Genomic DNA, 25,597 nt, shown 5'->3' on the forward strand with positions numbered 1-25,597 from the left:
ATATCCTGAGGAAACCAAAATTGAAAAAGACACATGCATCCCGTTGTTCACTGTAGCACTATTTACAATAGCTAGAACATGAAAGCAACCTAGATGTCCATCAACAGATGAATGCATAAAGAAGGTGTGGTACATATCCACAATGAAATATGACTCAGCCATAAAGAGGTGTGCATTTAAGTCAGTTCTGATGAGGTGGATGAACCTAGAACCTATTATACAGACTGAAGTGAGTCAGAAAAAGAAAGTTAAATATTGTATTCTAATGCATATATATGGAATCTAGAAAAATGGTACTGAAGAATTTATTTACAGGCAATGGAGAAACAGACATAGAGAACAGACTTATGGACATAGGGAGAGGGGAGGAGAGGATCAGATGTGTGGAAAGAGCAACATGGAAACTTATATTACCATATGTAAAACAGATAGCTAACCATCTATTTGCTGTATGGCTCAGGAAACTCAAACAGGGGCTCTGTATCAATCTAGAGAGGGTGGGATGGGGTGAGAGATGGGAGGGAGGTTCAAAAGGGAGGGGATATATGTATAGCTACGGCTGATTCATGTTGAGGTTTGACAGAAAACAACAAAATTCTGTAAAGCAATTATCCTTCAAAAAAAATAATTAAAATCAACAACAACAAAAAAGACTCCTGGATAAAGAAATTAATTCAGATTTAAAAAACTGAACTAACATATGTCTTCAGATTTTCTTTTGTTCAGAAAGACCTTACTGGGACAGGTAAAATCTCAGTAAGGTCTATAAATAGTTGATAGCATTGTTTCAATGTTAAGTCTGATTTTCATTACTGTAACTACAGTTATATAAGCAAATTCCCTATTTTTGGAAAATACACCCTGAAATGTTTAGAGGTAAAAGGGAATAATGTCTGCAACATACTTCTAAATGGTTCAGAGAGAAAAATGAAGTGGAAGAGTAAGAAAGGAACTGGGGAGGAGGAGAGAGAAAAACAAATGTAACAAAATGGTGACATTTGGGGAACTTGTGTGAAGAGCTTTCAGGAGTTCTGGCAACTTCTTTGTCTCAAATTATGTCAGTTGAAAAAATCAAGTTAGATATAAAGTGCTACATCTGCCAAAATTCACAGAAATGTGCACTAAGATCTGTACACTATACCATATATAAATCGCCATTCAATTAAAGCAATGAAAGCTTATTCTAGATGTTTCGTCAAATGTTGATGACTGGAACACTTCTGTAATTAAGACCAGAGGACAGAAACCCACCAAGGACCTATCTAAATGAAGACTTACACTACACCAGTGAGGCTGGTCATCACTCTGTGCCCACAACGACCAGATGCTCTCGTGATCTCCTGGCTGGACAGATGGAGGCCTGCTACCTTCCTGTCATGCTCCCCCCAGGATGCCCTCTGTGTGCTCAGCCAGGTAACACTACCTTCTCTTGTTAACTAGCCTCCAAATACATAAAGCCATTTGTCATGAGGAATCGTAGATCTTAAATGTTTTTTAATTAAAAAAAAAAAAAGGAGAAGTCTAACATGCTAGTGACAATCCCTGAGGAAGGCACACATGTTGTTAAATAAGCCTTGGAGAGATACTGCTGCTGATACCAAGGCCCAGAGCAAGAGCAAGCCTCACACCTGGCTTAGAACACGGATTGGTATCTTTCAAAGTGCTTTTAAAAGGTTACTATCACTCTAATACTCAACTACTCTTTTTTGAAACACTAATAAAGCCAAGTGGCTGAGACATCTCATACCTTGCTTTAGAAATACTATAAAATCCTTCACAGTTTGGTCCAAATGAACTCCATGATATACTACAGGTCTGAAATTGCGATGCTCAAATGAACGAATGAGGCGAACTGTAATGGTCACATCTTCGGAAGCCATGTGCAGAAATTCCTGTGGCAAGGGATAATAACATCAACTCATAATTATCCACCAGCCTGCATTTCCTCCATCAGCTCTCAGGCACCCAGCCCATCTCTCCCACGCTGCACAGTTAACGACAGAATTCCTAGAACCAGACCAGATTCCAGGACAACCAAAGGGTGTCAAGGTCGCTCCCACCTACCCACTGTGATCCTGGACAGCTTTACCACAGTCCCTGATGTTCTGACAGGTAGAAAACTGACAAGGTACAGAAGATGAACACCGACTCAGGAGTGTGGGTGTATGTGGAGAAGTGGGGCTGCACACGTTTCTGCTCTGGTGTGCTACACCACCAATCTCATTTGGCCCTGAGAGGAAGTTCACTGACACTAGCATCAACTATCAGGCTGCATTTTCATTTCACAAATGCTGCCAGATTTCAGAACTGATTTAATCATGCGTCATAGTATTACCTAGGCTTCCCAGGTGGTGCTGGTGATAAAAAATCCACCTGACAATGTAAGAGACGAAAGAGACTCAGGGTTCCATCCATGGGTTGGGAAGATCCCTTGGAGGAGGGCATGGTAACCCACTCTCGTATCCTTACCTAGAAAATGCCATGGACAGAGCAACCTGGCGGGCTAGAATCCACAGGATTGCAAAGAGCTGGACACAACTGAAGCAACTTAGCATGCATACTATCACCCATTGTCCACACTATTGTTTAATTTGAATATGTTTATTTCACCCTAAACTATGTAATAGTCCTACATGCCAGTGTTAATGTTATCAGATTTAATTCTATTACCAAACCATACTTTATTACCAAATGACACTTATTTTAAGATGAGGAAAAATTCATTGTACTAAATGCCCAAGGTCATAAAACATGGAGCCAGGATTCAAGCACCAATTTAATTCTAAATTTCATGATCTAATATATAATATACTATTAAAAACAAATTCACCCCAAATAATTTCCTCCAAAAAATCTCCAAAGTTGCCAATGTTTTAAAAATAAAATTATGGTACATTTCTAATTAGCAGCAACTACTTCATGCTTTCAACTTTGCATATAACTTTCAGCCATGATACACAAGTACTAAAAAAAAAATACCTGTAATGCTAACAAAATAAAATAAGATGTCCAACCTCACCAGTAATCAGAGAAATTCAAAATAACAATGAGCTATATATTACTCATCAAACTAACAAATGAAAAAGCCTGACAATACCTACTGTTGGCAAGAGTGCAGAAAAATGAGAGTTTAATCAGTTAAGGTGGGCATCCAAATGGATTCTACTTCTGGAGACAATTGGGCAATATTTAGTAAAGCTGAAGATTCATATACCTTTCAATCCAGCAATGTCATTCACATGTAGGTGCTCTTGGGAATCTCTCACATGTGTGCACAAGGAGAACTGTAAAAGAACATCAATACTACATTGTTAATTGCAAAAACTGGAAACAACTAAATGTCCATCAGCAGGAGAATAAATAATTATGGTACTTTTATTCAACAAAATACTTCAAGCAGTGAAAATGAATGAACTTGAACGATGTACATCAACACAGATGGAATCTCAGAAATAGTACGGTGAATGCAAAAAAAGCAAGTCACAAAAGCATCAGAATAACACATCAGTTCAGTCGCTCAGTCATGTCCAACTCTTTGCAACCCCATGAATCGCAGCACGCCAGGCCTCCCTGTCCATCACCATCTCCTGGAGTTCACTCAGACTCACGTCCATCGAGTCCATGATGCCATCCAGCCATCTCATCCTCTGTCGTCCCTTTCTCCTCCTGCCCCCAATCCCTCCCAGCATCAGAGTCTTTTCCAATGAGTCAACTCTTCGCATGAGGTGGCCAAGGTACTGGAGCTTCAGCTTTAGCATCATTCCTTCCAAAGAAATCCCTGGGTTGATCTCCTTCAGAATGGACTGGTTGGATCTCCTTGCAGTCCAAGGGACTCTCAAGAGTCTTCTCCAACACCACAGTTCAAATGCATCAATTCTTCTGCGCTCAGCCTTCTTCACAGTCCAACTCTCACATCCACACATGACCACAGGAAAAACCATAGCCTTGACTAGACGGACCTTAGTCAGCAAAGTAATGTCTCTGCTTTTGAATATGCTATCTAGGTTGGTCATAACTTTTCCTCCAAGGAGTAAGCGTCTTTTAATTTCATGGCTGCAGTCACCATCTGCAGTGATTTTGGAGCCCCTAAAAATAAAGTCTGACACTGTTTCTACTGTTTCCCCATCTATTTCCCATGAAGTGATGGGACCGGATGCCATGATCTTTGTTTTCTGAATGTTGAGCTTTAAGCCAACTTTTTCACTCTCCACTCACTTTCATCAAGAGGCTTTTTAGCTCCTCTTCACTTTCTGCCATAAGGGTGGTGTCATGTGCATATCTGAGGTGATTGATATTTCTCCCGGCAATCTTGATTCCAGCCTGTGTTTCCTCCAGTCCAGCGTTTCTCATGATGTACTCTGCATAGAAGTTAAATAAGCAGGGTGACAATATACAGCCTTGATGTACTCCTTTTCCTATTTGGAACCAGTCTGTTGTTCCATGTCCAGTTCTAACTGTTGCTTCCTGACCTGTATACAGGTTTCTCAAGAGGCAGGTCAGGTGGTCTGGTATTCCCATCTCTCAGAATTTTCCACAGTTTATTGTGATCCACACAGTCAAAGGCTTTGGCATAGTCAATAAAGCAGAAATAGATGTTTTTCTGGAACTCTCTTGCTTTTTCCATGATCCAGCGGATGTTGGCAATTTTATCTCTGGTTCCTCTGTCTTTTCTAAAACCAGCTTGACTATCAGGGAGTTCACGGTTCACGTATTGCTGAAGCCTGGCTTGGAGAATTTTGAGCATTACTTTACTAGCATGTGAGATGAGTGCAATTGTGCGGTAGTTTGAGCATTCTTTGGCATTGCCTTTCTTTGGAATTGGAATGAAAACTGACCTTTCCCAGTCCTGTGGCCCACTGCTGAGTTTTCCAAATTTGTTGGTATATTGAGTGCAGCACTTTCACAGCATCATCTTTCAGGATTTGAAACAGCTCAACTGGAATTCCATCACCTCCACTAGCTTTATTCATAGTGATGCTTTCTAAGGCCCACTTGACTTCACATTCCAAGATGCCTGGCTCTAGATTAGTAATCACATCATCATGATTATCTGAATCATGAATAACACATCATTTACACAAAATTCAAAAACAAAGTTTTCATTATGTTGAAAAAGAGGTGATTCTTGGAGCAAAGAAAGGATTATCCAATTAGGGAGAAGTAAAACAGGTGTTTCCATCATACTGGTTTCATTTTATATCTTAAGCAGGATGTCAAGTATATGGACAGTATAGCTACCATTCTTTAAGCCTTTTAACATGTCTGGAATATTTCATAATATTTCATAACATACACAAAGAAGCCACACTAATTTGATCTGGAAAGTTTCTTTGAATCACAAAATGCTTATACAAATATTTCACTAAGTTTGAGAGAATATGCAGCACATTACGTGTGAAAAGCAAAGGTTCAAGCTGTTTTAATGCATAAAATAATCTGTAATTATAGTGTACTGTTTATAATTAAACAAATGGTTTTAATTAATTGGTCTTGAATTAAAAATAGCATTTTTCCTCTAAAATAAAGGATATAATCTTATTTTGTGGCTTGAGAGTTTAAATTAAATCTTTTGGAAATTCCATTATTAGCTGTTACACTATTTGTTATTAAATCTGGCTTTACAGGGCTTCCCCAAAATTCTGACCCTAAAATCTACCAAATAATGGCAGTTTAGCAAGACATCTACAAAATTACAATTTAAAATTTACTGAGATACCTAAAAAAGAATCTCTCTCAAGAAAGGGATAGCATAAAAGACTCTAGGAACTTCCCCTGTGGTCTAGTGATTAAGAATCCATTGCAAGAATCCCTTGCAATGCAGGGGACTCAGGTGTGATCCCTGGTGGGGGAACTAAGATCCCACATGCCGAGGAGCTACTAAGTGCTGCAATTACTGAGCCCATGCACTCTGGAGCCTGCAAGCCACAACTGGAGAGCCCCCACCACAACGAAGATCCTGCACGCTACAACTAGGACCCAAAGCAACCAAATAAATACATAAATAAATTTTAAAAAGAAAGAAAACAAGACTCCATATTTTAGAGGCAGTGTTAACAGGTTTGTGAAAATTATGACCAATTTCTTCCTCCTCTCACCTAGCCCCCAAAACAACAAAGAAGCTCTCCAAAACACACACACACACACACACACACACACACACTCACACACACACATGGACAGAAGCCCTACAATGAAGTCCAAATTCCTAAAGAGTTCAGAGCTAGACAGATCAAACTTAATTACTGACTCTACTTCTCAGCCCTAACGTATAGTTGGATCTCAATAAATAGTAGCTGCTTTTATCAAGGGTCTACTTGGGATTAAACAGGTTTGGGCATAAAGACAGCTCATGTAGGCAGCAAATAAAGATACAAGATTCCCAGGTGCAATGAAATAAATGATGTAAATGGACTAACAAAAGAGGCCAAGCAAGCTAGCACATGTATGCCTTATGAAACTTTTATAATTGTAGGCTTGTTTTTTCCACTTTAAAAAAAGCTGCCCCATATGCTGTACTGAAATAGCTGAAGTTTCCAATTTAAAACTCCAAATGTGCGTTACTGTCTAATTTGATTAACAATGTATTGTCATCTTCATCAGAAATTTGTAGTAATTTATACTCAGTAACTAAGCCATATTAGCTACTATTAGAATGAGGCCATTATTTAATTTGTCTCAAGGACTGTGGGAAATATAGGTTGTTAGTTTAGGGAGCCAGACATACTGAAGAGACAGCTTGGAATGCAAGTATTACAAATTATAAATGTGATGTTTTCCCAGAAGGTTTGACCTACTTTTAAAAAATGAATCTGATCAAGTTTAAAAGGTATCCTTCAAATGAAGGGACAGAGAAACCAAAAGCAATAATTTAGAGGTAAATTAACAAAACATATTCAGAAACAAGAAAAAATGTGTGAATAAATGAAATGATAGACCATTTTCTTAACTATGAAAGCTCAGAGTTGTAAAGAAATAATTCTCCCTAAATTAATCTATAAATTAAATAAAGTCCCCATCAAAATATAACAGGGTGGTCTGGATTTAAAACAAGTATTTCTAATCTAGAAGAACATGCTTGTGAACTTTAAAGTCATAAAAGAAAAAAAAAAAAAAAGAGAGAGACCAGCAGCACCATAAATTATGTGACACTGGAGACTGACAAATCAGTAGAAGAGAAGAGAAAACTCAGAAAAGACTCAAGATGCAAGAATTTAGTATAAAAATGGCATTTCACATTTGTGAGGAAAAGACACCCTAATCAACGGCATTAGGAAAACTGGTCAGACATTTAGAAAAAGGTAATTCTGGATCCTTACTTCATATCTTATACAAAATAAACTATACGTAGAACAAATATTTAAACTGTAAAATCACAGGAAGGCATCAAAAAATGGGTATAAACTTTTATAAGCTAAAGGTAGAAAAGACCTTTCTAAGCAAATAAAAATCAGAGACCACCAAGGAAAAGGTTGACAGATATAGCAAAAAAAAAAAAAAAATTATAAGAAAAGACAAATGTCTTGATAACATGGATAAAGGTAATCAATGAGCAATAGGCTAAATTTTTAAGTCAATATTACTGGTAACTGTAGAACTGAAAAATAGAAATAGTAAGACACTGGTTAGCCACAGATTGGTAAAATATATTTAAATTAAAAACTGGTCACACCAGTGTTGGCAAGGATATAGAAGAGTAAATAGTTTACATACTCTTGCCAAGAACATTAAGTGATAGACTTTCTGGAGGGGAGTGGAGATCAGTTCAGTTCAGTTCAGTTCAGTCACTCAGTCATGTCCGACTCTTTGCGACCCCATGAATCGCAGCACGTCAGGCCTCCCTGTCCATCACCAACTCCTGGAGTTCACTCAGACTCACATCCATCGAGTCAGTGATGCCATCCAGGAGTGAGATAACCGATATCAAAATTTTAAATTTGCCTACCTTTTGACATGACAATTTTCCTTCTACTAATTTATCCGGAGAAGACAATCACATCAAATATTTAAAAATCCATGAGTTTATAATGATATTTTTTTAAGTCGATTAGTCACTTGGGAAGCTAAAGGGGCACTTATTTGTTTTCCTGAAAACTGGCTTACCAAGGTAGGGAACGGGGCATTGAAAATGAGAAAAATAATCAGATTCTTATACAGTTTGTATTTCAAGATTACCAAATAGCTGATGGAAAGTTTCTTCTTTAAAGAAGAATGATAGCTAAAAAGCACTGAAGGAATGACAGAATTTAAAAATTATGATTTACATAAATATCAAAATGGCTAAAATAAAAACAATGATAACACCAAATACTGGTGAGGGTATAGAGAAACTAATCTTTCACTCACTACTGATGGAAATGCAAAATGGTACAGCCACTCTAGAAAAGAATATGATAATCTCTTACAAAACTAAACACATGCTTACCATAGACCTAGCAAATGCACTCTTGAGCATTTATGCCAGAGAAATGAAAACTTATGTTCACACACAAAAAAACTATCTATAAATGCTCATAGTATATCCATGTTTAATACCCCAAAACTGGAAACAACCCAAACATCCTTCAACATGTGAGTGGTTAAACCAAGTGTGGTATATCCATATCATGAACCACTGGGGAATAAAAAAGAAAAAACTACTGATACAGATAACAATTTTGATAGCTCTTAAGGGAATTAAATTGAAAAAGAAAAAATCAATCTCAGAAGGTCACATACTGCGTAGTTCCATTATACATCATTCTTTTTTAACAGCAGACTTTTACTTGTGTGTTTATTTCCGGCTGTTCTGGGTCTTCACTGCTGCGCATGGGCCTTCCCTAGCTGTGGCAAGCAGGGGCTACTCTCTCGTAGCAGTGCACAGCTACTCACTGCAGTGGTGTCTCTTGTTGCAGAGCATGGGCGGTAGGGCACATGGGCTTAGTTGCCCTATGGCATGTGAAATCTTCCCGGACCAGGGATCAAATCCATGCCCTCTGCATCAGAAGATGGATTCTTAACCATTAGACAACTAGGGGAGTCCTGTATGCCATTCTTGTAATGACAAAAGTATAGAAACGGAGAATAATTAGTGTCCCTGGGGTTGGCAAGGAGGGAAGGAGGTGGCTCTGGCTGTAAAAGCGTAAAAAGAGATCCTTGTGATGGGAAGTTTCTAATTCTTGACCGTGGTGTTATCCACACTTATCTACACGTGATAAAATTGCCTAAAACCAAATACACATGCACGTGCACACATGCCTACAGAAGAGGTTGTAAAACCAGTGAAACGTGAATATGGCCCATGGATTGTATCAACATCAATTCCCTAGATGTGGTTGATCTAAGACCACCTTGAAGCAGGATGTCACCCTTGGGGAAAACTGGATGAGGGGCAGAAAGGATCACTGGTATTATTTCTTATAACTGCATGTGACTCTGCAATTATCTCAAAATAAAAGTTGCTAAAGCCCATCATTTTGGAAACCCTAATGAAGTAATGAAAGTAGGCAGTGATCAGAAAGGGGTGACAAAACCATTAGGTAAAAGATTGATGGGAAACTTTAGAATGGATACTTCAAGGGCTAAACTTAGCAATCAAACTTAACAAATGAATCCAACTTAACAAATGAATTAAGCCTCTGGATCTAACTCCCAGCTTAAGGGTTATGACAGTGTCTGCAAGAACAAGTTAAATGACACAAAATAATTAGCATGCAATACACAGAGGGGAGGAAGGTTGTAAACTAAGAGACTTAAAAGAGATATGTCAACTAATGTTTAGATCATGCATGGATCTTAATCTGCATAATACTAGAAGATATTAGGAATCAATATCAATTCTGTTTATTTAATATTATTATGCTTGTTAGTCTAACTTAAAAGACTGACATATATAGGTAAAATGATACTATGACTGGTACTTGCTTTCAAATACTCTTGACAGAGGAAAAACAATTATGGATGTGTAGACTGAAAAGAACACTAGTAACTGCTGAAGCTGAATGTATATGGGACCTTATCATACTACACAGTTTTTAGATGCTTGAAATTTTTTAATAATAAAATTATTTTAAGAAAAGATAAATGTACAAAAATGTACATTTTAGGAAGGTTTTTTCCACTGATGTGCTTCTAATAGTTTATAAAAATTAGAATTCAATGAAGTAACTGAATTCATCAATTAAATCCATTGAGTTCATTAATGAAGTAAATTATGTCATGTCATAAAATGAAATCCCTTGTAGCCATTAAAGGGTGAAATGAATCCACAGATATTAACTTTAAAAGATGGGTATGAAATATTGGTGAATGAAAAAATAAATTTAGAAAACCATGGGTGCATGGTGTCTGCATAAGATCAGAGACAGGTTCAGAGCAGCATTGACTAAAATGTTCACAGCAGCTATGAATGGTAGAAATCCAACAGATTGCTACTTGCTTTATAAATCTTTAATATTGCTTGATGTTTTAAGAATGAGTATATGTTTTGAAATTAGGCTAATTTCTCTGTATACTTACATTTTCACTTTTCTGAGGAATGTGGTATACATCAACAAAAAGTTATTTTTAAAACTAAGGTATTTCTATTTCCTTTAAGAAAAAAGAGCTTACTGAGCAAAAGCAAACAAAACAGAACTTAGCAAATACTAGAAAGGACAGAGAAGGTCAGAAACTTAGTTATATTACTGATATGCGTTGAAGGATACCAACTATTGATAAATTCAGAAAGTATCACTCAGCAGTCAAGAGGCACTAGAAGCAGGTCACAGGCCCAAGACGAGTTTACACTTGTCTAGAAAGTACAAAAGGCCTTCCATACTCAGCCCCTCCCTGGTCCTCTGAAGGTATTTGTCACCACCACAACCCATTTTGTACATATTACCCGGCGGTAATGTCAGCCCACAATTTCCCACACACATCAGGCTGTTTCCAAGCCCCTGCCACACCTTTCCACCCCCAGCTTTTCTCCAAACTCCCTTTGTCCCTCCACTCTTCACCTTACTACACAGGCAGCCTCCAAACCTCAGGCTGGCACCATCTGCTCCAGGATAGCATCACAATACTTTCTCCTCTGCCCCAGCTAAAGGCCCTCTGTCCAGCCACAGCACCTGACCACATCATACTGCAGTCATCTGTTTATGGCTTGTTTTTGTACCAAAGCAACATATGTGTCATGAGGCACATCAGAGCCCCCATCAGTGTCTGGATAACTGCAATGCTAAGGAACACCTGAATTCCTGACACAGTCCAGCACTACAGACACGGTTATTGTTGTTTGGTCGTTCAGTCGTGTCCGACTCTTTTGCAGCCCCATGGACTGTAGCCCCCCAGGCTCCTCTGTCCATGGGATTCTCCAGGCAAGAATCCTGGAGCAGGTTGCCATTTCCTCCTCCAAGGGATCTTCCTGACCCAGGGATCAAACCCACATCTCCTGCACTACAGGCAGATTCTTTACCGCAGAGCCACTAGAGAAGCACCCAGGTACCTATGAGTTTTTTCCAGGGTCCATGAAAATGCTTGAGATCTGGAGAAAAAACTTACTGCTCTAGAACATGAAATTTTTAAAAATCAAATTTAACATTTAAGTAACTACAAGTAACATTTCAACACCAATTCAACTCTACTTTTAAATCTCAGATTTAATACAGGATACAAGACCATTTTCTACAATGTAGGGTGGGGATTTGAAAAGTAACAGTGCCTAGGGCTTAGGAGGGCTTCCCTGGTGGCTCAGACGGTAAAGCATCTGTCTGCAATGCAGGAGACCCAGGTTCGATCCCTGGGTTGGGAAGATCCCCTGGAGAAAGAAATGGCAGCCCACTCCAGTATTCTTGCCTGGAAAATCCCATGGACGGTGGAGCCTAGTAGGCTATTGTCCATGGGGTCACAAAGAATCGGACATGACTGAGCGACTTCACTTCAGGGCTTAGGAAGGTCTTTAAACTTCCCTGCCTTAGAAACCTGTCATGGCTGGTACCTTACCCAGCTGGTTTGGGATAATGAAGAAAAACCCATAACCATAGCAAAGAAAAACTCTTAAAGAAACAAAGCAAGCAAGCAAGAAACCCACATAAGAAGGCCCTCACAAGGAGCTCCCACATCCCACGTCCCTGCACCATCAGAGCCAAGAATAGACGCAATCCAATATCCTCCCCTCCTGGACCAGCGTCACAGGTCAGGTTGGAGCTGCTTCTCATGGCCCAGGCTGCAGCAGCATGAAAAGGGAAGGTGGAAAGTCAGGATGGAGTGGTCAGGGAAAGCCAAGACAAGCTGCAAGCCAGGTTCCCTAACCAGCCAATGGCTCTCATGCCAGCGCTGATGCCTCTCCCTGAGGCAAAGCTCTGAGCTGATGAGCTGTAAACTAGCTAGGGTGCTGCTGAGATGAAAGTGCACAGCCCAGCATTAACATAAGTACGAAACACACGTATGCGTAAAATACTTGACTGATGATCTCTATCAGTTCAACAAAATAAAATAACTACAGCTGATTCTAGTTACTTGCAGTGGATGCTGTCTGTAAAGTGGTCTCGAACACTGAATTCATGAATACTAGACCACTGCTCCGGGGGAAATAGAGAGTCAGGTTCTGGGACATCTGTTTCCTCTAGCCACAATTTTCATCAACTGGTAAATACATAACCTTGTTTTATGTGCATTTCTGTTTAAAGACACCTTCTTTGATATATACTGTACACTGCTGATTCATAAATGTTAAACTCACAGCCAGGAGTCTTACAAGTCATGCCTGAACAAAGTTTGCTTAACACACATGTTTTCTAAGGCACACACAGACAGCAAGATATTTGGGGGCCATTTTAAAGTGACATCACCAACAAACAACCATGAAAATGTGAAAAGCATGGCATTAAACAAAGCACAGTGTGGACACCTGTCTACAATATGAACTGAAACAAGAAGGCAGCAAGTTGCCTCGTTTCACCTCAGCTGGCAACGTGAATTCTGTTGATTCAAATGTGTCACAGCCCTGCAGACTGGAGAATGACCAAGAAAGTGCCTGGGTATTGCTCTGGGGGTTGCGAGTAGGCAAATCACAAATACACAGTCTGTGAGTAACAAGGATTGACTACATTACAGTTAAAAAAAAAAAGTGTACCTGCTTTCCAGGCTTCCCTGATAACTCAATTGGCAAAGAATCCACCTGCAATGCAGGAGACCCGGGTTCGATTCCTTGGTCGAGAAGATCCGCTGGAGAAGGGATAGGCCACCCACTCCAGTATTCTTGGGCTTCCCTGGTGGCTCAGCTGGTAAAGGATCCACCTGCAATGCGGGAGTCCTGGGTTTGATCCCTGGGTTGGGAAGATCCCCTGGAGAAGGGAAAGGCTATCCACTTCAGTATTCTGGCCTGGAGAATTCCATGGACTATATAGTCCATGGTATCGCAAAGAGCTGGACACAACTGAGTAACTTTCACTTTCATGTGCTTTCCAGTATTTGAAGAAAGCACGCTCTTCACTTTTCGTCAGAGAATGGAAGAGGATCCAAATGTCCTTGAGAGTTAAAAGTTTTAAAAACCTTTTTATTCTGTATTGGTGTATAGCCGATTAACAATGTTGTGATAATTTCAGGTGAAGGGATGCAGCCATACACATACATGTAAAGAATCAGAAGTTTTAAGTGTAGAAAAGCACTCAACACTCAGGCAGTTAGCATTCAGACTCTGTAATCACCAGGAAGGAGAAAGGGTGTACGTAACTTGAAATTTAACAGATTCCTAAGGTGAATCACTTGGAAAAACTAAAATATTTTGTAAAGTTATATCTACTCCCTAAATTTAAGTATTATAAAATCAAAACTGTCATAATACCAAGTTTGCTTTAAAATTTGTCTTACCGATATGAAAAAGGTACAGCTTTCAAAAAACTAATGTTCTAAGCACATACAAAAAACATATATTACACTAAATGCTTAATTTTCCTCTAGATTTAGGAACTAACAGAACACAGCAAAGAGTAAATTTGCCTTCCTTTTGAAACAAATCAATAAAAAGAAGAAATACAGTTTATTGTTCTTTTATATGAGGAAACTAAAATTTAGGGAAGAGTCCTGCTAAGACGAAAATTACTCAATATGCAAATGAGTCTGACAATGATTCTGAAGAAAATAAACATATGTACTACTAAATATCACCCAAATATGTGATTTTACTCCTAGAAAAAGTTGTTTGAGGCCAAAGAGGGAGAGGAAAGAAAACCTACATTCTTTTTTCCTTTAATGCTTTTGCCTTTTTTCTTCTTAATTGGAGAATAATTGCTTTAAATTGTTGTGTTGGTTTCTTCTAAATAACTCGAATCAGTCATAATTATATACACACACCCTCCCTCCAGTGTCTCCCTCCCCCCTTCCATCCCACCCCTCCAGGAGATCACAGAGCTCCAGGCTGGACTCCCTGTGTTATATAACGGCTTCCCACTAGTTACCTATTTTGCACATGATAGTGTATGTATGGTACGTGTAAGAATTGATGCTTTCAAATTGTGGTGCTGGAAAAGACTCCTGAGAGTCCCCTGGACTTCAAGGAGATCAAACCAGTCAATCCTAAAGGAAATCAGTCCTGAATATTCATTGGAAGGACTGATGCTGAAGCTGAAACTCCAATACTTTGGCCACCTGATGGGAAGAGCCGAATCACTGAAAAAGACCCTGATGCTGGGAAAGATTGAAGGCAAAAGGAAACGGGGGCAGCAGAGGATGAGATGGTTAGACAGCATCACTGACTCAATCGACATGAATCGGAGCAAACTCTGGGAGACAGCGAAGGACAGAGGAGACTGGAGTGCTGCAGTCCATGGGGTCACAATGAGTCAGTCAGACACAACTTAGCGACTGAACAACAACAAAATGTATACATGTAAATGCTACTTTCTCCGTTCATCCTACACTCTCCTTCCCCTGCTACGTCCCTAAGTCCGTTCTCTACATCTGCATCTCCATTCCTTCCCTGTAAGCAGGTTCCTGAGTATATGCTTTAATATATGATATTGATTTTTACTTTCTGACTTACCTCACTGTGTATAACAGGCTCTGGGTTCATCCACCTCACTACAATTGACCTACATTCTTTATACTATTCTTAAAAATACTGAGCACCTAGCACACTGCTAAATAGGTGAATGAGAAATGTTCACCTTTTAAAGAGAACATAACCTTGGCAAATTAGTAAGTTTATATAAAATTCCAATTTAACTGAAGTTGATAAGAATGAAAAATTATAATCAAGTCAATTATTTTAGACTATGTCTAAAATGTTAATTTCATTCTAATATATTCCAGCCTACTTTAAAACTGTAATTATTTTTAAACTCATAAATGAAGAACAAAATTTTATTCTAAAATTAGACCTTGGTAAAAATGAAATACCAAAAACTGGTCTTTATAATAAAAAGAAAAAAGTTAACAGAAATTTTCTTTAAATATTTTCAAAAGTATAATTTTTAAGATCATAAGCTATAACTTTATAGAATAGGTCCATGGGAGAATCAAATAAACATGTGAAAATCTCCTAGCCTTTTTCTTCCAAATGTTTAGTTGTATAATTGAAATCAAAACACTATTACATTAGAAAAATCAGTTATTCATCTTTCAGTGACACAAAACTTTTGAGAAAGAGATTTTCAATGTATTAACTTATGAAAGACTTCAAAGTCTTTGACCTCAGCCATTTTTTAGATAGGTCAGAAAAATAAAATCTCATACATTAGATGTTTAAGATAACACAGAAGGTGCAAGACAAATAATTAGCTAAATTAAGGCTTCCCTTATGGCTCAGTGGTAAAGAATCTGCCTGCCAATAGAGGAGACATGGTTTCAATCCTTGGGAGGGGAAGATCCCCTGGAGAAAGAAATGGTAACCCATTCCACTATTCTTGCCTGGGAAAATCCCATGAACAGAAGAGCCTGGCAGGCTACAGTCCATGGGGTCGATAGAGTCTGACATAGTTTAGTTTAGAGACTAAACAACAAACATTTGCTAAATCAGATGATTATGCAACTAATTCTCATACTGTAACTGCTTCACTGCAAGAAGGCATTAGCAGCTAGCCTTTCCTGAGAAGGAGACATGGTCAATTCTAATAAGTAAACTCTTGCTGTTCACCCTGAGTGTATCACTCACTGACAAATCAACACCTACAATTCCACAGACCTGCCTTTATGACCTTCGATTTGGGGCAAATACACAAAATCATAATCTGGTTTCTCTGCTCAAGGACAAAAACAAAACTCTCAGAGAGCTAACTATTCTGGACAGTTGAGTTTTCCAAAGGGTTTAACAGTTAACCATTTGGTAAAAATATTTCACGCCGTCCTTCCTGTTTGTAACAAGGTACATGGAATACCAATTCAATTTTTCTTGATACACAATCATCAATGAAAACGTCAACCCTTACACAGTGTGTTGGAGATACTTCTTCATGGTGCTCTCACACTTCTGTACACCTTGTGAGCAGAGACACTGGCTGCTCTAGTGCTCAGATATTCTTTTCAAGGATGTGTATAGAGCAAACAGTCCAGGAAGACAGATATTCTCCCCCTCCAGAATAGAGGGCAGGTGTGTTTCCTGTCTAGTATAAAAAAAACAACGGTTCCCTCTGGGCTAACGTTGGGTAGGCTCGCTATAGTTCTTTAAAATATATTGCAATATTTGGATTACCTAAATTCACAGCTGTGGACTCATGGGACAAAAGGAAATGACACAGACAGGGAGCTCATGCTGTTGGCTGTGCTGATATACAGTCCTTTGTCTCTGAACCAAGAGTCCCATGTCTTCTGCCAGCATCCAGGATGACAGGCTGACTTGCTGGCTTCCAAGTTGGGTAAAATCTCAAGACTCTTCACAGTTCTTAACAGTAGGTGACAAGGATGGGATGCTGGCAGAAACATGGCTTTCTGGAACAGAAAAGACAAGGGTCCCATGGGTTTAGGGTACACAAGAAGATTCCCTGGGATGCAGTAACAAAGGTTCTTCTCCAAGTGATGGGTGTGGGGGTGTTAGGGCTAATTGACCTCAGAGGACAAGCAGCAAAAGGTAGGACTGAAACATCTGCCCAGTGGACCTTTTGCTGTTGCTCACACTCCCTCGGGTGGGAGCAGGAAGGGATGTTACTGAGGCAGTGAAGCACCAGTCCCTGACTCCAGATGAGAAGCAATGCAGCTGCAGCTATTGAGTAGAGTCCTCAGAGCTGAAACAGATTACGTCATCAGTGAGGATGCAGAGCTTTTGCATAACTGAAAAATTCATTAAGTTGAGCCATGTTTATTCACCAAGCCATATGGAACTAAAGATAAGTGGGGCTTCCCAGGTGGCGCTAGTGGCAAAGAACTTGCCTGCCAATGCAGGAGACATTAAGAGACACAGGTTCAATCCCTGGGTCAGGAAGATCCCCTGGAGGAGGGCATGGCAACCCACTCCAGTATTCTTGCCTGGAGAATCCCATGGACAGAGAAGCCTGATAGGACAGAGAAGCCTGTGTCCATGACGTCACAGAGAGCTGGACACGACTAAAGCGACTTAGCACACACACACACGCTTACTGGCACAAAGCTCCTCTACCCCTTTGTAACCCTGATCCTGCCCTGTGCCCTCTACCCTGACATCTGCTTTTAGGAGAAGCATCAGGGGTGGCCTGAGGCCTCTCTGCTCCCAAGAGAGACTGAAGACCTGACGCACCCAAGCATACTGGAGAACTCCAAGGAAAGGAGGGACTCAAATATCTGTGGCCCTGTGGATACAGGCACCCACGTCACTGTGCTACTTGGCCCTGTGCAGGAGGAGGTACTCAGATTCAGCTAACGGAATCTGGACAAGATTCACAATGGGAGAGGGAAACTAACACGATGTAGCAGATGGGTGCTTCAGGCCAATTCAAAGTACTGCTGTTGTTTCTACATCTGACTGTACAAATGATGCTTATATATCCTTAATACTTCCCCATCCACAGTGCCAGAGGAGATTCTTCCCCATGAGGAAGAGCTATAGATAGAGAAATGCTAGTGGGAGAAGCTCCCCTGCTGTGTGTCATCAGTGGTGGGTCAAGACAACATGTAATTGCCCTACCCATTGATGTTCAAAGTTTTCAATATATAAAAGATGTCCTGTTGGCTGGCAAATCAGACACCTCAGTCTCCACAGTCCTGCCTGTGCTGTTACCACACCTCTGCCAGCCAAATCCAGGGCCCTACTCAACAAGTAAAGTTTCCTGGGATCATGTGGGTGGAGTCACAATGCCCAAGCCCTTTGGTGATCAAGGAACAACAGCTGCCTCCTCAGCCTCCCACCACCAAAGAGAAAGCCTAGCACCTTGCTACACTCTTTGGGTACTGGAGAGAGTATATGCCTGGGGTGGCTCATCGTGGCCAGGCTGAGCTACAGTCCCCAGAATGCACAAGGGATATTCTCTCCAGAATGTCAGAGGAAGAAGGGGGCAGTGACCATTTTGTAGCATATTCATTTTGTAGATAAATTAAAGTCCATAATCAACTGGTCTTAAATTAATCAAAAGGGAGATTTTCCTGGCCGGGCCTGACCTAATCAGTTAGAAGCCCTTTACGAGGACTTCCCTGGTGGTTCAGGCAGTAAAGAATCTGCCTGCAATGCAGGAGACCTGGGTTGGATCCATGGGTTGGGAAGATCTCCTGGAGGAGGGCATGGCAACCCATTCCAGTGTTCTTGCCTGGAGAACCCCCATGACAGAGAAGCCTGGTGGGCTACAGTCCATGGAGTCGCAAAGAGTTGGACACAATTGAGCAACTAAGCACAGCACAGGAGGACATAGGCATCCCTGGGCTCAGAGTCCAAACTCCAGTGAGGCCTGCACTTGCTCTCCCTCCCCCCTGGGTCTTCCCTCCTGATCACTGCCTGGGACCACAGGCCTTGGTTGGTGTCTGTGGAGTCCAGTCTGCTCCTCATGGGCCCTTCCTGACTGCTGGCCTCTGGATTTCCAGCCTGCTTATCCAGTCCCCACCATGGAGTAAGTCAATTCCATGTGTGTGTGTGTGTGTGTGTGTCTGTATTTTGTCCCTACTGGTTCTGCTGCTTCTCCAGTTGAACCCTGATTGATACAGTCCTCACATGGACACTCTACATGGTCTTTTAACCTACAAGGCAGCATCCTGAGTGGTGCCCAAATCAACCGACTGCATCAAAAGTGGTCCAACAAGCTGCACTACATGTCTAACTTTGGTTCCCACAACCCAACGACCTCGTTGAGGTACCAGTCTCTGCGGCTAATGATTTTGCCAACTAGAGCCTCTAGCAAAGGGAGACAGCCTCCATTCGGAGGCACTCCTTTGCGTTTTGGGCTCCTCACCTCCTTGACACAGCTACTGACTCAGCAGGATGCTCTGTTCACTGAGGTTGCCCTAAATGCCTGGACTTAGTTCACAGATGGTTTGGATAAGCTCAAACCCAGCAGTGTCCATGGGCCTGGAATGGGACACACACATTTTTGTGGAGGTGGAGGGAGGGAATTAACCTCACCATTGAAGAAGAGAACCTGGAGATACCTGGGGTATCTCCGTACCCCAGGAGATACGGGTGGGAAGGATCATTCCCTAACGATTTTTCATCTTTCCGCGCTGCCCTGGAGCAGTTCACATGAAGCAAAACACCCTGACAAGCTTCCCCAAAATTGGTATAAGCACTTCAAATTTAACTGACTCCTGAATTTGCCACCCCTGACAGATGGCTCTGACCCCTATGTGATCACTGTTACCAAGAAAACAAGTGTCTCAGAACATCTGTCCCAGCTGCTGTATTTCTCATACAATACATCTGTCCACACCTCCAGACATCTTCTCCACCCCATTCCCACAGCCACTGCTCAGCATGTGGTGTTACAGACAATGACACTCAGCGGGCAGCCTAAACAAACAAGACAGACTGACTGTCGGCCCTCATGCAGTGCCTCCAAAAACAAGGCCTAAGTGCAATAACATGAACCCAAGTGATACATTTGGGCTGAGCAGGTCAAGGGTCATACTGGAGGCCCTGACAACCTATCTGTTCCGAACCAAGTGAGTCCCAGTTGCAAACTGTAAAGAAATTTTTTTCCAGGGATACCAAATGCACCTCCAGGCCTGTGACTGGTTGTATGCGTGAATGTGTATGTGTGTATGTGTGCATGTGCACACCACTTGCCTCTCTCCCAAAAAACAGGTCTAAGAACACACATGAGTAAGATCTCAGATGACCAGCAACTAGATTAGAGGTAGCAATCTCTCCAAAAAAGCCCTAGGGAACTCAGGAAAGCTTCTAGGAGGGTTAACTATCTTAAGTAGCCCCTATGGGCAGTTTCCTCCACAGTGAGCCATCCAATCAGAAAGGGTGGTTTGAAATCCATTCCCAGCTTAAGCTAAAGCGATAAGTGACACCACCTTGTCCTGCAGGTTAGCAAGGGTTCACTCACTGGCCAGCGTGGCTATGGGTGGCAGACTCTAGACTCCTGCCTTTTGCCCAGGGTGAAGTCTCTGCCAAGGCTAATACAAGCTGCTACACCTAGATTGATGTCTTGTACCCAGAGGGAAGGTCAATACAGAAACTTAAAGAGAAAGGGCCCTGGTTTTTTAAGGCCCATGGGTAGTTTCTGGGATTTGCTCAGGACCCTGGTGGTATGGTGGAGGTCAACACTGCAGGTTGCCCTAGTCCTGCTGCTTGGAGTCTTACTGACAGTAGTCCTAACAAAATGCTGTCTGAGATGAACAGAATTGATTTAGCCCCAGCCTGTCAGTAGATTAACCAGACTGGCTGAGAGAGTGGCATACTCAGAGGAAAATTCACTGGAATATGCTATAGAAATGAGGAGTGGCTCTTGGCATGCGTGCTAAGTCACTTCAGTCATGTCTGACTCTTTGTGACCCCATGGACTGTAGCCACTAGGCTCCTCTGTCCATGGGATTCTCCAGGCAAGAATACTGGAGTGGGGTGCCCCTTCTCCAGGGGATCTTCCCGATCCAGAGATCAAACCACATTTCTTAGATCTTCTGCACTGGCAATCGGGTTCTTTACCACCAATGCCACCTGGGACTGGCTCCTAGCCAGCGACAATTTTCCATGAGTCTGAATTTCTACATGTCTTACTGAGTAGAAGCACTGGCAGCCTTTGTTCTCAGCTATCTTTTCTCAGGATATCTATATAGTCTATGGCCTTGGAAGATAGTGTCTGCCCCCAGCATAGGGGTGGTATGTTTACTCTGCTGATGTAATTCCCCACCTCCCATTCTCTCTTCAATCTATTCTAAAGAAGACATTAGAATAAAGGTTTCTAACATTGTACAGGAGTCAGTGATCAAAACCATCCCCAAGAAAAAGAACTGCAAAAAGGCAAAATGGTTGTCTGAGGAGGCCTTACAAATAGCTTAGAAAAGAAGTGAAAGGCAAAGGAGAAAAGGAAATTTATATGTTCATCTGAATGCAGAGTTCCAAAGAATTGCAAGGAGACATAAGAAAGCCTTGCTCAGTGATCAATGCAAATAGAGGAAAACAATAGAATGGGAAAGACTAGAGATCTCTTCAAGCAAATAAGAGCTACCAAGGGAACATTTCATGCAAAGATGGGCACAATAAAGGACAGAAATGGTAGGGACCTAACAGAAGCAGAAGATATGAAGAAGCAAGAATATAAGATATTAGCAAGAATATACAGAACTACAAAAAAAAAAAAAAAGATATTAATGACCCAGATAACCACAATGGTGTGATCACTCACCTAGAGCCAGACATCCTGGAATGCAAAGTCAAGTGGGCATTAGGAAGCATCATTACCAACAAAGTCAGTGGAGGTGATGGAATTCCAGTTGAGCAATTTCAAATCCTAAAAGATGATGCTGTGAAAGTGCTGTGCTCAATATGCCAACAAATTTGGAAAACTCAGCAGTGGCCACAGGACTGGAAAAGATCAGTTTTCATTCCAATCCCAAAGAAAGGCAATGCCAAAGAATGTTCAGACTATTGCAAAATTGCACTCATCTCACACACTCGCAAAGATATGCTCAAAAATTCTCCAAGCTAGGCTTCAACAGTACACAAACTAAGAACTTCCAGATTTAGAAAAGGCAGAGGAACCAGAGATCAAATTGTCAACATCCATTCCATCATTGGAAAAGTGAGAGAGTTCCAGAAAAATATCTACTTCTGCTTTATTGACTATGCCAAAGTCTTTGATTGTGTGGATCACAATAAACTGTGGAAAATTCTTCAAGAGATGGGAATACCAGATCACCTTACCTGCCTCCTGAGATCTGTATGCAGATCAAGAAGCAACAGTTAGAACCAGACATGGAACAATGGACTGGTTCCAAATTGGGAAAGGAATACATCAAGGCTGTATATTGTCACCTTGCTTATTTAACTTATATGCAGAGTACATCATGAGAAACGCTGGGCTGGAGGAAGCACAAGCTGGAATCAAGATTGCCGGGAGAAATATTAATAACCTCAGATATGAAGATGACACCACCCTTTTGGCAGAAAGCGAACAGGAAATAAACAGCCTCTGATGAAAGTGAAAGAGGAGAGTAAAAAATCTGGCTTAAAGCTCAACATTCAAAAAACGAAGATCATGGCATCAGTCCCATCATTTCATGGCAAATAGATGGGAAAACAATGGAAACAGTGACAGGCTTTATTTTCTTGGGCTCCAAAATCACTGCAGACGATGTCCACAGCCATGAAATTAAAAGATGCTTGCTCCTTGGAAGAAAAGGTATGACCAACCTAGACAGCATATTAAAAAGCAGAGACATTACTTTGCCAACAAAGGTCCGTTTAGTCAAAGCTATGGTTTTCCCAGTAGTCATGTATGGATGTGAGAGTTGGACCATAAAGAAGACTGAGCACCAAACAATTGATACTTTTGAACTGTGGTGTGGGAGAAGACTCTTGAGGGAAAGGAAATCAGTCCTGAATATCATTGGAAAGACTGATGCTGAAGCTCCAATACTTTGGCCATCTGATGTGAAGGACTGACTCATTGGAAAAAACCCTGATGCTCAGAAAGACTGAAGGCAGGAAGAGAAGGGGGCAACAGAGGATGAGATGGTTGGATGGCATCACCGACTTGATAGACATGAGTTTGAGCAAGCTCCAGAAGTTGGTGATGGACAGGGAAGCCTGGCATGCTGCAGTCCATGGGGTCGCAGAGTCGGACATGACTGAGCGACTGAACTGAATAAAACTGAAAGACTTTGCACTCACCCCTCAGTTAAAATAGCAGAGGTGGATCCACTGAATACATTTCTCTCCTTTTCTTCATATCCCTTTGATCACACTCAACTTCTTAGAAGCACTCAACAGAGCTGAAGAACCTGCTCATCCTTCTCTGCCTCTCTCCAGCTGTCTATCACTGCACGGCTCCTTTCCTAGATCTTCTCCAGGCTCCTCTCCTCTCTGGGACCTTGAAATGTTACTGCTCCTCTGACCACTCTCTCAAATACATTTCCAGACCTAAGTTCAAAACTCAGACATCAGATGCTACTTAAGTTCTCTAGTTAGTTATCACCCCAGGCATTTAACATATCCCAAACTGAACCTGGCAGTTAAATCGGACCCCAACCCCTAATCCTAATTTCCCCATCTCAGTCCATTACACTTGAGTTACTCAAGCCATCAACAGAGCATTCCTCCTTCCCTACTCTTTAGCTAACCCAGCAAATCTTCTCAGCTCTTTCCCCAAAACGTATCTTGAATTTCCCCATTTCTCTCCACCTCCATTACACTAGTCTAAGCCTCCACTCTCACTGTCTCTACTGAAATAATAGAAACTGGTCTTGGTCCCAATACCAGTCCAGTTCTCTCAATCCATGTAACATATAGCAGCAGGAGTGATCTCCAGAATATGTAAATCTGAATATGTCTCCCCTGCTTAAAATTCTTCACAGGCTCCCCAGAGCCCCTAAAGGAAAGAAGTGAACTCATCATTATGGCCAGCTAGTCCCTGCATGGTTTTGCCCTAGACACCATCTCCCTCTATGCCACTGCTCAACAATTACACCGGTCCTCCTTTGGTTCTTCCAATAGATCCAGCTTTCTGGATCATTCCAGAAACTAGACAACAGGTTGTTCTCTAGCTTGAAACATTCTTGCTTTTTCTAAAACTGGATCCTCCCTATCAGTGTAATTTAGTACCACATCAGGAGGACCTTTTCTGACTGACTCAGCTCCTTATTATTCCTTTGCTCTGTTTTCCCCTACTATAAAACAATAATGCTTGAAGAAAAGCGCTTGTTTTTAATACCAATTCATTTATTTCTGATTTTTAGGTGAACGTTGTTGTGGGTGTTACTGTGTTCTCCCTAAAAAGATAAGTTGACATCCTAATACCTACCCCTTCCTCAGAATGTGACCTTATTTGTAAATGCAGTTGCTGAACATGCAACTCATTAAGGTGAGGTCATACTGGGGTAGGCTGGGCCTCATATCCAATACAACTAGCATCCTTATGAAAGCAGAGGACCTTGTAAAGACAAGCACACAAGAAGACCACCATGTGAAGATGGGGAGCTGAAGTGATGCCTCTACAGGCCAAGGAATGCTTGGGGCTACTAGAAGATAAGAGAGAGACAAGGAACAGATTCTCTCTCATGACCCTCACAAGGAATCAGGCTTGCTCATTGATTTTGGACTTCTGGCCCCCAGAACTAAGGGACAATAAATATCTGTTGTTTGAAGTCTCCCAGCTTATGATACTTTGCTATAGCAACCCTAGGAGACTAACAACACAAATGTCAAATTGCAAAGACATATATAGAAGTGAAAAGACATATATAGAAGTGAAAGCTGTTCTTACAGAGGGAGGCAGTGGATAAAGGGGCACGAATGACAGTTTTAACATTTGTCAGCTTAAACTAAAACTTTCACTTTTGAAAGTAACCTAATTATTAAAATATGAACAACAGGTGTTCCCTGGTGGTCCAGGAGTTATGAATCAGCACTTGGCACTGCAGGGGGGATGATTTGGATCCCTGGTCCAGGGAACTAAGATCCTCCATGCTGCATGGTACAGTACAAAATACATATGAGCTACAGTCACAGTGAAGCCTCACTACACAGAAACGTCATGATTTATAGGAAGTATATGTATATTTGGTCCTCATCCACAGTTTCTGCTCACGGTTTCCAAATCTCTTAGAATCTCCTGAACAATGGAATGAAATTTGGTCTCTCATCCTCAGTTTCTGAAAACCACTCCAGGGAAGATGATTTTTGGAGTCCATACAAAGGTAGGGGCTGGTGGTTAGGAAAACTAACTTTCAGTCCCACCCTGTGCTGGAAGTTGAATCGATCACCACTGGCCAGTGATTTAGTCAATCATAACTATGTAATGAAGCCTCCATAAACAACTTCAAATAACAGGTTTTTGGACCTTTTTCAGAGATCTTCCACGTCGGAGAACCAGAACACTTCCACATGCCCCCATGCTCAGCTTCATCAGCCATGACGACGGAAGTCCCTTTGTAGGACCTCAACCCATGTATCTTCTCTGGCTGTTGATATATATCCTTTAATATCCTTTTATAATAAATTGGTAATCTAGCGAGTAAACAGGTTTTCCTGAGTTCTGTGAACTCTTCTAACAAGCTAATTGAACGCCAAGAGGGAGCTGTGGGA

The 25,597-nt window shown here is 41.2% G+C and overlaps 1 protein-coding gene across 2 annotated transcripts in view; it reads right to left on the bottom strand.

The window, feature by feature from the left end:
- The window catches only part of C3H2orf76 (chromosome 3 C2orf76 homolog), a 132,167-nt gene that overhangs the window by 91,629 nt on the left and 14,941 nt on the right, over nt 1-25,597 (bottom strand). For both annotated transcript variants that reach the window (XM_068968966.1, XM_068968967.1), the window contains exons 2-3: nt 3,215-3,284; nt 1,748-1,892 (exon numbers count right to left, since the gene is read on the bottom strand). In XM_068968966.1, the coding sequence (XP_068825067.1) occupies nt 1,748-1,880 (133 nt within the window). In that variant the 5' untranslated portion in view covers nt 1,881-1,892; nt 3,215-3,284. The remainder of the gene's footprint in view (nt 1-1,747; nt 1,893-3,214; nt 3,285-25,597) is intronic.

The sequence above is a fragment of the Capricornis sumatraensis genome, chromosome 3, assembly GCF_032405125.1.
Source record: "Capricornis sumatraensis isolate serow.1 chromosome 3, serow.2, whole genome shotgun sequence".
In the NCBI taxonomy this organism is placed as follows: Eukaryota; Metazoa; Chordata; class Mammalia; order Artiodactyla; family Bovidae; genus Capricornis; species Capricornis sumatraensis.